The sequence below is a fragment of the Simochromis diagramma genome, unplaced genomic scaffold (genome assembly GCF_900408965.1).
Source record: "Simochromis diagramma unplaced genomic scaffold, fSimDia1.1 OVJJ01000630.1, whole genome shotgun sequence".
Classification (NCBI taxonomy): Eukaryota; Metazoa; Chordata; class Actinopteri; order Cichliformes; family Cichlidae; genus Simochromis; species Simochromis diagramma.
Genome location: NW_024386927.1, coordinates 998,249 through 1,010,232, shown reverse-complemented (window position 1 = coordinate 1,010,232; position 11,984 = coordinate 998,249). Strand labels below are relative to the sequence as shown.

At 44.8% G+C, this 11,984-nt stretch overlaps 1 protein-coding gene across 3 annotated transcripts; it reads left to right on the top strand.

Moving 5' to 3' along the window:
- The first annotated feature begins 71 nt into the window (after positions 1-71).
- Positions 72-11,062, top strand: tgs1 (trimethylguanosine synthase 1). Of its 3 annotated transcripts, none has more exons than XM_040036996.1 (15): positions 72-336; positions 1,536-1,597; positions 1,754-1,878; positions 1,979-2,069; positions 2,443-2,517; positions 3,294-3,794; positions 5,359-5,485; positions 5,567-5,653; positions 6,776-6,920; positions 7,248-7,572; positions 7,657-7,815; positions 8,920-9,066; positions 9,156-9,372; positions 10,410-10,488; positions 10,716-11,062. In XM_040036996.1, the coding sequence occupies exons 1-15, from the start codon at positions 143-145 to the stop codon at positions 10,824-10,826; spliced, it is 2,445 nt and encodes an 814-aa protein (XP_039892930.1). In that variant the 5' UTR covers positions 72-142; the 3' UTR covers positions 10,827-11,062. The 3 variants fall into 3 exon arrangements, with proteins under 3 accessions (XP_039892930.1, XP_039892931.1, XP_039892932.1); XM_040036997.1 differs by having other exon boundaries at positions 73-292; XM_040036998.1 differs by having other exon boundaries at positions 219-476.
- The last annotated feature ends 922 nt before the right edge of the window (positions 11,063-11,984 follow it).

Sequence of the window (11,984 nt, the reverse complement as noted above, 5' to 3'; positions counted from 1 at the left end):
AAAAAACAAAAAAGAAAACAAAATTTTGCAACTTTTATTTTGAAAAACAGCGGAAATCCGCTGTTAGCTTATAGTGCGGAAATAATCAATAATAAAGGAAAGAGTCCCATGCTGCTTAAAGACGCAAGCAGCTCGTCGGTAAATGAAAGTGTGTTTGTTGTTGCAGCGAGCTAACCGCCATGATGCTGGAAATGAGAAGAGTAGCCCTGGTGGCGGAAATCATCTTCACCAAGAAGGAGTCACTGCAGGAGGAAGAAACGATTCATTGTCGTTGCTCCAGAGCCTTCGTACAGTGAGCCTCCGCCACCTTTCCTCTGTCCGCTACAACTCATACACGTAATTCATTAGCAGCACGTCGAACAACAGTCTGATCTAAACCGTGTTTGTCTCAGCCGGGCTGACATGGCAACCAGCCAGTGTGGGTCATTAAAAGACGACGCAAGAAACGAAATCCAGTCAAATCTTTGAAATTCCGTGTAATAAATGTCGTTTTAATGAATAACTGACTTGAGTGAAGACAACCACAAAGCAGCGTTTTAAAAAGCTATCATATCAATCACAGTTGAATGAATCGCAGTCATTACAAGGCTACTACTGTTGCTAGCACAATGCTGAACTCCAAAAGAAAAGGTTAGCAGCTGTGTGCTAGTGGCAGCGTGGTATGAGCTGCTGTCTTGCACACAGAGCGGTGGAATCAGACACTATAGTGCCAAACGTATTCACTCGTCTGCCTTCACACACACATGAACTTGAGTGACATCCCATGATACTGTCCCAGCCTTTGCAGCTATAACAGCTTCAACTCCTCTGGGAAGGCTTCCCACACGGGCTACGAGTATGTTTATGGAATCTTTTACACCTGTGAGGTCAGACACGGATGCTGGATGAGAACCTGGCTCACAGTCTCTGCTCGCATTCATTCCCATTAGGCTGTCAGAGAGGTGTTTGTGTTAAAAAAGGTATTTATGAGGAGAATATTGGTGGTTATCAAAACCTGGAGCTTATGAAAGGCAGGAGATGTTTGCTTTCCCACAGAGTGCTTGTTCCAGGTCTAGTAATAGCAGCATGCTTTACATCACTGCATTGGACGCTTTGTGCGGCGCCTGGTCATGTAAGGTTTGGATTCAGCTGCTCAGCTATGAAAACATGCAGCTGTCTGATCACTGTTCTTCAGCTAAGCTGAAGGCCATGTGAAGTTTGGAGTTCTGCAGCAATTGCAAAAGGTTGGTGACCTGTGACCTGTGCACTACGCTCGAGCACTTCGTGGCTGAGATGGTGTCATTCCCACTCACTTCCTCTTTGCTGTAACACCACGAACAGTTGACTGTGAAATATTTAGTTGCGAGGAAATTTCACGACTGCACAGGCGGCATCTTATCACAGTACCACGCTGGAATTCGCCGAGCTCCTAAAAGCAACCCGTTCTTTGACAAATGTTTGTAGAATCAGTCTGCATGTCCAGGTGCTGATTTATGTATACAGATGCATCTATGGATTTCCTACATCTGTCCTTTATGTCCATCGCCTCTTCACAGGGATCGAGAGTTGTATCGTTCTGATAACAGACTTCTGCCTGACCTGGAAAACACTGTACAAGGTACATCCTGTCATGATATTTAATAGTACCAGGGATTAAAATAATCACCTATGAAATGTATCAGGCATTGGGGTAGAAGAATGTGGCTCTCTTAACCTCGCTGTACTGTCTAGTTTTAGTTGCCATGATTTAAAAAATACATTTCTCAACTCATAGACGTAGATGATGGTGAAGAGGAGGAAGAGGAGACTGAGGTGGAGGAGCTGGATGAAGAAACTCAGATGATGGCCAGCATGGGCCTGCCTTTAGCCTTTGTGTGCTCCTCTGAGCAGAGGAGAGCAGTAAGTCACACAGTTTTGCAGTGCTGTGTTATTAAAGTCACCGTTTTTTGAAATGAAAACTAAAAAGCAGCTTTGGTTGTTATTTTCCGTCATGTCACAGGGGTGGAGGTCTAACAGGAGTTCCTCAAAATACTGTGAAGAAACAAGTGAAGAAGAGGAAAGTAAAGAAGATCCACAGGCTGATGAAAAAGGTGATGCGATTATCTTGTTGCTTTTATTGTTTTTATTACGAGTAATATTACACAGGTTTGTATGTGGTAGAGTATCCACTTTCTCCACTAACTGATCTCCTCCCATACCTGAGTTTTTGTGTCAGCTACTGCCACAGCTGCACTCGGCTTGTAGATGGTGCACAATCAGACCTGTGGGTCCACACAGCTGAAGGTTCCAGAGCAGCAAATTGCCAGAAGTTCTCCTTTCAGGCTTTTATCAGCAGCACATGGCTCCTTACCTTCTTAATTACAATGGAAGCAGTAACAGCGTATTTATTGTTTCAGAGTATTGCATGTGGTCCTTCTTTTTTCATGCGACTGTGATGTCATGCATGATGTTTTTATGTCATAGTTGATGAGGAGGCGTTTGATCCACGAGTGGGAGTATCAGGAGGGATCCAAGATGCTGGCTGGGAAGCCTACTGGGGTAAGAATGGTCACATGACGTTTATAGTGAAATGTATGAAGACTGTTTTTTTCTAACACTGCACTGTGACACCGGGTTTTGGTAGGAAGACAGAGAGAAATCATGTTGGGTCAGTGGATACTCGGGGTGGCTGTGGCTCAGGAGGCAGTGGGTCAACTACCAGTGGCCTCCTCCAGTCTGCTGGGCAAGACGTTCGTCTACTTCTTCATTCAGGAGTAGAAGTTGGCAGGTCATCCAGGTCTTTAGGTCTTGCAGACATGTCTCCTGATGTCGGATTCATTTGACTTCATAAATAATTATAACTGTTTATCGTGCTCCTCAGAACCTGCACAGTTCGTCCAAAATTCTGGCTTCACACGTCTGTTTAGACCAACACAGACAGGAAAGCAGCATGGACTGATTACATTTTCTACTCTCCCGGAGTGCTCGAAGCGCCGTATACGACATGCCTCATTCACCCACTCATGCAAGCACTTCTAAACGCAAGTGCCAACTTAATCTACATTCACACACATTCACACTCTGATGGATGCATCGGAGAGCAACTCGGGGTTAGTATCTTGCCCAAGGACACTTGGCATGCAGACTGGGGAAGCCTGGGATCGAACCACCAACCTTCCGATCAGGAGCTGAGCTGCTCTACCACCTGAGCCACAGCCGCCCCGAGTATCCACTGACCATTTAAAAAAAAGAAGTTCCACCATATCTTCTTCATGTTCTTTTAATGCAACAATTCTACACATGAAATATTAACTAATGGTTTGACTCTTCTGCAGCACAACAGGGAGAAGCTCTGATGTGGAGCAGCTGGCTGGAGAAACATGAGCTGCCGTCTTCAGAAGATCCAGGACGGACTCCTTGGGACAACCCGGATACAAAAGCTCTCTGGGACAAACACGCTACAGAGACCTACTATTCTTATTGGGAACAGTACTCATACTGGGCGGGACAGGGCTGGACCTTTGAGCAGTCTGCCTGTAATGGGAACGCTGGAGGGGAAGAAGAAACAGGAATCACGGACAGAGGTTTACAGAGCCAATCAGAGAAACAGAGCGACGGCCCTACTGAAGCTGAGAGTAAACACGAAGAAGATGATGCTGAAGTTTTGCATGTTCTGTTTGGACAGAGCTTCACAGTGGAGGCAGGTGGACAGTGTGTGGCTGGTCCAGTCATGGTCCAGTCAGAGGGAGTGTCCTGCAGCTCTGATGATGCTTCTGATGATGGGAATAACCGCAAGAGACCAGCTGACTCTGTACAGCATCACAGCGCTACTACAGGTAACAATTGTGTGTATGAGGTGTGGCCAAGGCTGCATGATCAGGCAGACTATCTGTCTGCTGAGTTTCAGTCATAACATTTCTCATTGTTTTCTTTTTCAAGCATTTTGAGTGGAACCTGTTTCAAAGGAACGAGACACCCGTAACATAAACTAAGGTTCTTCCACTTGGTGCTGGCAGTGAGAGACAAACGCTCAGCTCACTGGGACAACGAGACACTGACCTCAGTGTCGAATGTCTGTCCGCCAACATGTTCTGTCCAGCAACGTGTCCAGGGGGACAAGAACAAAGTACGGGCGCCCACAGGAAACGAAATATTGAATCAAATAAAGTCAGTGTAGAAAACCCCCACACCCTATACACAATAGAAATCCGTTATGTTGAGAAACATTAGCTGTTCGATAGGCCGGGGTCGGCAACCTTTAACACACAGAGAGCCACGTGGACCCAGTTTCCACGGAAAAGGAAACACTGGCAGCCGCGAACACTTTAAAATGAAGATAAGACTGCATCCTGTTTTTTTACCTTCACGCTTCGTATAAACAACAATAATGTGTTGCTCATGAAATCTACAGAGAAAAAGACATTTATGTAATAAACACATTTTGAACTCTTAAAAAAATATTAACAAAAACAAACACGATTAAAAAGCTGAACTTAAATGATCCACGGAACAAACAAAGCTGAGCGTGTAGCGGAGCCTGAATTTAAAAATAAACGTCACTAAACCACGATAAATACATTTTTGCAAAATACCTGCATAGATATTTCTTTCACCTGCTTAATGGGACTTCTGCTCCTGAACGTCTGCGCACGGCGTCTGCAGATCGGGGCCGTGAGGCGTGAGCGGTGTGGAGAATAGCTGCTCAGATACGTGTGTGGATCAGAAGCTCGACAAGACTCCAGATGCATATGTCTTCATGTTTATGTGTCGGGATGGCGCTCCATGTTTCAAACACGAGTTGGTCCGGATTCGCTTGGTCTCGACATCACTCCATCTGTGATCCTGAACAAGAGCGGCCTCGATGTCGAGTGTGACGCTTAGTTTGAGCGTCAAAAAAATAATAAAATATAATTTGATTTTAATGTTTCAAGATCACAGTCATCTTCCAATTTAGAACTAAAACAAATAGAATACACTTCAATTAAATACTTTATTTTACTTTCCCAAGCCACGCGGGAGTATAAGGATGAAATGGCGCCTGTGGCTCTGGAGCCGCGGGTTGCCGACCGCTGGCGTAGGTCTTCACAACCACTGAAAACAAATGTCTTCAGAAAAGTGGAAGGAGCTCACATCCCGACAGTGTCAGTCAACCTTGGATCACACAGGAACTTGTTACTTTGGTGACAATGACTTCAGTAACTCAGTGTCACAGAAACAGTGTTTGTGTTTACTGAGCTGTTTATGAAAATGAGTCAAAGACTGAATCTTAACTTGTTCAGTTACGTTTGGTTAATCATGTTCTTGTCCTGTGGTTTTCACCACAGTTTTTTCTCCTTTGTTCAGTAAATGGATGTGTGGTTGCTTTAATAAACGTGTAGCGTTTTGCACGTCCTGACACAGGCTTCCAACTGGCTGCTGCCGGGAGTAACGGACGGCACGGATCGAGGAATGAAACACCCGATGGAAACGATGATAATGACGATGACGACAAACCACCAGGAAAAGGATGCGCTAAAGTCAAACGGAGGTAAGTTTGATGTTCTATCATGGAGACCGTCATCTCTCCAACAATAATAATAATGTTTCTGCTGTTTGTCCTTGTTGTCAGTCATGAGCTGGATGTGGACGAGTGCCCACATCTGACACCCGAGGAAGCTTGGAGTCAGCTTGGCCTCAAACACAACCCAGAGCCTCAGTAAGTCTTCCTCTGCTCCTTTGGGAATCTCGTCTCGGTCACGTCTGCCGACTCCAACTCAGATACCTCGTGATTGGTCGTTTATGTTGTTTATGATATAAATATAAAACATGCAAAACAAAAACACTCAGATGAAAACATTTCAACTCGATTATTAGAAATGGGCCTAAAGCTGAAGTTGTTATTCAGTCGCATGTCCTGCTTTGTTTGTGGTAGGTCACAAGTCCTCAGTGACTGCATCCACTTTACCTGCTAAAATGCATAATGGTCTTCTAGGCAGAGACAAGAAAATAAGAAATGAGATTAAAAATATAATATATTAGTTCCAAAAAGATAAGATTGGTGAAACAAAACACAGTCGGGGTAAAAAAGTATTAAAGGACAAAAAATATTCATCATTGCATTTTGCAGCCTTATGCTTTAGATGGTTAACATCACTGATTGGAACCCATCTCCTCATAAAACAGAAAGTTAACTGAAACAAACATATGAGCCAGTATGGATCCAACTTCACTGAACTATCACCAAATCAGATTAACTGTCGCCTCAAGGTTTACAGACCCTGCAATGATACAAAGAAGACCCCAACAGTCAGGCAGACAGCGACGAGCAGCTCTGGGCAACAGTGGGAAGGAAAAACCATTTTAACAGGAAGAAACTCCCAGTATCTTCTGCGACTGGTTCAGGTTGAGGGGAGGAAGATGGGACCAAACACACACTGTGGAAGTGTGGAACGACTTTTCCCAACGGACCTTTCACAGCAGGGAAAGCACAGGGCGCGTGATTGTCACTGTAGTGCACAGGAGATGTAATGTGGCATCGTGTGCTGACTTTTAACAGCACTGATGCTTCATTAACAGACAAACATGTGACATGAAAGCTGTTAACTTCAGCAAACCAACATCTACAACACAGAAAGCCTGCAAGGCAGCGAATGCTGCAAATTGACAGTTTTTATGCTTGAAGTGTTGCAGGTGTCGGCTCTGGTGAAACGATTGAACCCAGCCTACTTCTGAGCCGTTTCTCTGTGTTTTAGAAACACAAAGGTTTATGTGAGCGCGGCTGTTTGAGTGTAAACATGTTTTTAAATGTCTAAATTGTTACAATGTGTTCGTGTCTCAGGTTCAACAGTGTGTTCAGCTTCAAAGGAAGCTCAGCTTCAAAGAGTCAGAAGCAGCGATGGACCAAGAGAAAAATCAGCAGCACCAGGTTCTCAAAGACGGGCAGAGACAGCTCACGTCCACAGATCAGCACCTCCCTTTGTAAGGTACGACCTGCAACGTGCTGAAGAGCGGACGTGTTCTGAAGCCTGTCCCTGATCAGCCAGGACAGATTAGATGTTTTCAGTTTTGTGAGCATGAAAGATGACCCCAGAATCTCAATAAGTCCTCAGACGTTAGGCTGGAGTAACAGCTGAAAGGAAGCATCACAGTGGAAATCACTGAAAGTCATGTCCTTTACCTGTTCTCCTGGCATGTCCGTGGACGTGGATTAAAAGCACGGAGGACTGGAACAGCTTAGATAGGAGGAAGTCGAGCAGAGCTTTGTTTGTTTGAACGTTACACAGAACGAAAAAAGTCTTTTTGTTTCACAGGTTCAAAGTTTCCTTGAGCAGGTCCAGCGAGAGCGAGAGTGTGACCAGAGGGAGGTGGACAGAGAGAGACACCCTGAGGACAAGCCTCCATTTTTAAGAGAAGCTCAAGAAGAAAAAGACGGGAGGAAAAAGGAGGTGAAGAATTCTGCATCCAGTTTAGATGCAGAGGGCAGCAGTTACCCCAGCATCACCTCCAACTCTGTCACAGAGCCGGAGGAGAGTGACGTGGAGGAGAGAGAGGAGCAGCCGGGCAGACACTTACCCTGTCCTCAGATTCCTGACTTTCTCCTGCCTGACGAGCCTGAAGTTCACAGTAAATCTGCTGGTGAATCAGGTTGTTCATAGTAAGGCTATGCTGTTTAACAGAAATGAACAAAAAAGTAACTGCCTAATATTGATGTCTGTGTAGAATTAAGTGTGAAAGACACAAAAACACCAAAGAAGAAGAAGAAGAAGAAGAAGCAGCAGGTCCCAGCAGAGATGGCAGCTGAACCACAGCTGGCTAAATACTGGGCTCAGCGCTACAGACTCTTCTCTCGCTTTGATGAAGGGATCAGACTGGACCGAGGTCAGTCTGCACACTGCAGTTATGTCACATTACTCCAGTGGAATCAACAACATGTGAGTCATATTTAACCTCTAAATGACTGAGAGCCGGCTCTGCATTACAGTTCAGCTCATTTCAGTGTTCTCACCTGGATGGCTGAGCATCCAGGTGAGTAAAAGCTCCAAAGATCATTTTTATAAACCACGTTTAAAGAAGTGTTTGAATATTACTTTGTTAGGCCCTGAGGAGTGTCAGTGACTGGCAGCAACACTGATTGTTCTGCATTTTTATTTTTTAATGTCAGATTTAAACAAAACAAAAACCTGACACTCGTGACGTCAGCCTCCCAACAGCTGCTGTATAACTATTAGATATAATATTTCTTTTACTCATCGTTTACTGTCACTGAATTAGCTTATAACTAACTTATAACTAACTTATAACTCAGAGTGCAAAGTACAGTAATAAGTTTATCTGCAGCAGTCTGAGCAGGAAACCAGACCTGCCGCTCCCCGCCCACCTCCTCCAGCGTGTCTGGAGAAATACCAACGACCAGTTTTACTGATGAGTGACGATAGCGACTGTTAGTCATCTAGTCGCACACATTACTACTACAAAGCTCGTTCAACCTTTGGTTTAGAACTAAAGAAGCTTTCTGGAAGAGACGTGAAACAAAGTCGCTTTCTAGCCAAGCTCCTCAGACATGAACAGTAACTGAGAGCAGCAAACTGAGGAATGTACAGAGAAAGAAATCAAGAAGCAGACACGTGGCTTAGTAAGGAAGGAGAACACTGAGGGTTTTAGAAAAACTCTCAAAATATAAAGACTTTGAAATTGAGAAGAGCATCAGCGTAACACAGATCCTCCTTCTGGGCTCTGCTCACGTACTGAGGAGAACCACCCTCATGGCAGCCTTATAATTTCCTTTGGGATGAATAAAGTTTTCTGATTCTGATGTTCAACGAGTACCTTGAACAGTAGTCGTGATTTGGCGCTATATAACTAACACTGTATTGAAGTAAACTGAGAAGGAATGGGTGATGAATACAGCAGGAAGTTTGCCGGCGTCTCTTTGCAGGGTTTAGCTGCTCAGGTCGTCTCACACATGCTCATCATGTGTTTCAGAGGGCTGGTTCTCTGTGACACCGGAGAGAATCGCTGAGCACATTGCCCTCAGGGTGGAGCACAGTTTCTCTGCGTCTCAGCTGGTCATAGACGCCTTCTGTGGTGTAGGAGGAAATGCCATCCAGTTTGCCCTCACTGGAAAGAGAGGTTAGTGTTTATAAGTTCATAAGGTGTTTTTAGAAATGCTGAACACGCGGAGCTCACAGTCTGTCCTCTGCGTCGTGTTTCTCTCTCAGTCTTAGCCGTTGACATCGATCCAGTGCGGCTGGACATGGCTCGGCACAATGCTGCGGTTTACAGTGTGGCCGATCGAATCGACTTCATACAAGGGGACTTCCTTCAGCTGGCCCCCCACCTCCACGCTGATGTGGTCTTCCTGTCGCCACCGTGGGGAGGACCTGACTACCTAACTGCTGAGGTGTTCGACATCCGGACCATGATGGAGCCTGATGGATATCCTTTGATGAGGAAGTGGAGGGATGTTAGTGACTGACAGGATTCGTTTGCAGGAGGGACCGAAAACTGAGAGGAGAAAATTACAGCTTAGCTTTGAAAAATGTTTTTGCGTTTTCAATTTTACAGAAGAGTCGTCTTTCATCTGTTAGAATAATAACGTGCAAACGCCAGCCCTCACTTTTTATATTTTGTTTCCAATCAGTCAGACTTTCTTGTCATCTTTGAACAGTTTTCGAGCTTTCAGTTTCTGGATTGGCTGCTTCCACATCCAGTTGCAGTTCAGTCCTTATCTCAGCTGCAAACATCACACTGACAGGCATGTGGCACAGACACCCAAGTTTTTAATACATCGACTTGAGGTGGTGTAGGAATCCTTAAAGCATCTGAGGAATGTGAGTGGGAAACAAAACGAGAAGTGCCAGGGCTAAAAATATCTACAGCGGGTTGTCTGAAGGTCATGTAGCAAAGAAAGAGGAAAGAGATCCAGCAAAGACCGACAGAGGACCTCAGAGAAAACCCCACAGTCAGACGAGCAGCTATGAGCAGCACTGTGGCGACAGTGGGGAGGAAAAACTCCTTTTTAACAGGAAGAAACCTCCAGCAGAACCAGGCTCAGGGAGGGGCGGGGCCATCCTGCAGCTGATTCCCTCACTGAAGTCAGAAATGGTCTCAGTGGAAGGATGGTAGTGAAGAGGCCGTGGTTCTATGGGAGTATGGCTCAGGACTGTATCACGTTACCACGATACTGCAAACATTACCAAACCAACCAAAGAACTGAATACAGGCAAAAGGAAGATCTATTATATTTTGGTGCAAATAAATAAAATATTTATATTTGAGGAATATATGTGCTGTCAGAGCGCTACGTCACAACAACAGTCGCCTCCGAGTGCTTGATATTGTAAGACGGTCCCTACAGTTAACCCCTGAAAGGTGAACTTTATTTCAGGCACTCTGCAGTTAACACAGCCAGGCTGTTCAATCTGAAAGTTTCTTTTTTTGAACATGCAGTTTTCATCCTTGACACTCGGCACATTTGAGATCTTCCGCCTGGCCAAACTGATATCAGACAACATTGTGTACTTTCTTCCGCGCAATGTTGACATGGATCAGGTCAGTGTGTTCAGGATTTCTCAAACATGTAATGTAATCTGTACTTTGACATATTTCGTGTGACCGTGGATGTCTGAATGTTCATGTCCCACTGGACTGGCAACGCCGCGGTGGGATCGTTCTTTATGTACCCAGACTCTTATACTTGTAATGAGTATTGTGTTGTAGTTGTGTTTGCTTTGCTCAGCTTGTGTTGGGACTGTCTTACTGAAATCTTGTCTCTACAGGTGGCCTCTTTAGCCGGCCCAGGAGGGAAGGTGGAGGTCGAGCAGAACTTCCTCAACAACAAGCTGAAGACAGTGACTGCTTACTTCGGCAGCTTGATAAGCCCGGGCTAAGCCAAGCACCAGTACGAGCGCCCATGAAGGAGAACGGACCGAACATCAGTTTCTGCTGTTTGTCATCATTTCTGTTCCAGGTTACTGAACCACATCCACACAGGATTTTATTCACTCTGCAGATCAGCCAGCCAGCTTACCCACCTGCCATTTTCTATATCTTTATAATGTCTGTTTTTATTTTGTCCTTTTATTCTACATTTGAGCCTAATAAAATGTTTTTCTCATTGTTTTTATGCAATGTTTTGGTACATTTTAGTTTAAGACTGGCAGATGACAAAGACATTAACTACATCAGCAACAGATTTATTAACATCTGCACAGCAGAACCGTCTTTTAAAAAGCTGTTTATGTATTTGCTAAAGAGGTGCAGTGTGGGGGGGAAAGCTTTGATAGCTGCCACTAGGATGGTAACCGGACTGGTTCTGATATAGCACCTTTCTACTCCACCTCTCCACATTCTGATGATGGGGTCACCGTCCCAGGCAGGCGGGCAGGTCTTGCAGATCGAGGTTTGTGAATGCGATATCTTGAAAACGAGGCAGTGTAGGGGCTTCAGTCTGATGCCACAGGTGCATCTGTTACTAATCTCCCATCAAACGTCAGGTTTTTTTGAAAATCTTGTGAATGCGATAACTCGTGAACAAGGTGGCGTAGAATTTTGAAATTGATACAATGGGTGTGTCTACTGCAAATCTCAGACGACTTCAAATCCTGGAGATAAAGTTTTTGACATCTCGCTGTGATGTAGGATTTAGTTTGATACAGTAGGTGTGTCTGCTAGGAGGCAGGGGGGTAGCACTAGCAGCTGCTGGCATTCACGCTCCAATGGACGCATCAGAGCGTCTGACAAACTGCAGCAGTCAGGGATCAAACCTTCCAGTTAGTAGACGACCTACTCTACATCCTGAGCTACGGCTTTGGGGAGAGGGACACGAGATCCATACTACGATATGTTTATCTTACAGTGACCTGATGCAATTAAAATTGCAATTATGTATCCATGTAACTATTTCATTCAGTTTTGTTATATAGTGCTAAAGCACAAGAGTCATTTCCAGGGCCTTTATAGAGTCATCGTCATCGTGATGAAAGTGCGTTTCGTAAAAACTGAAATATCACTGAGGTATGAGTCATACTTGTATTTCACAGGCTGCT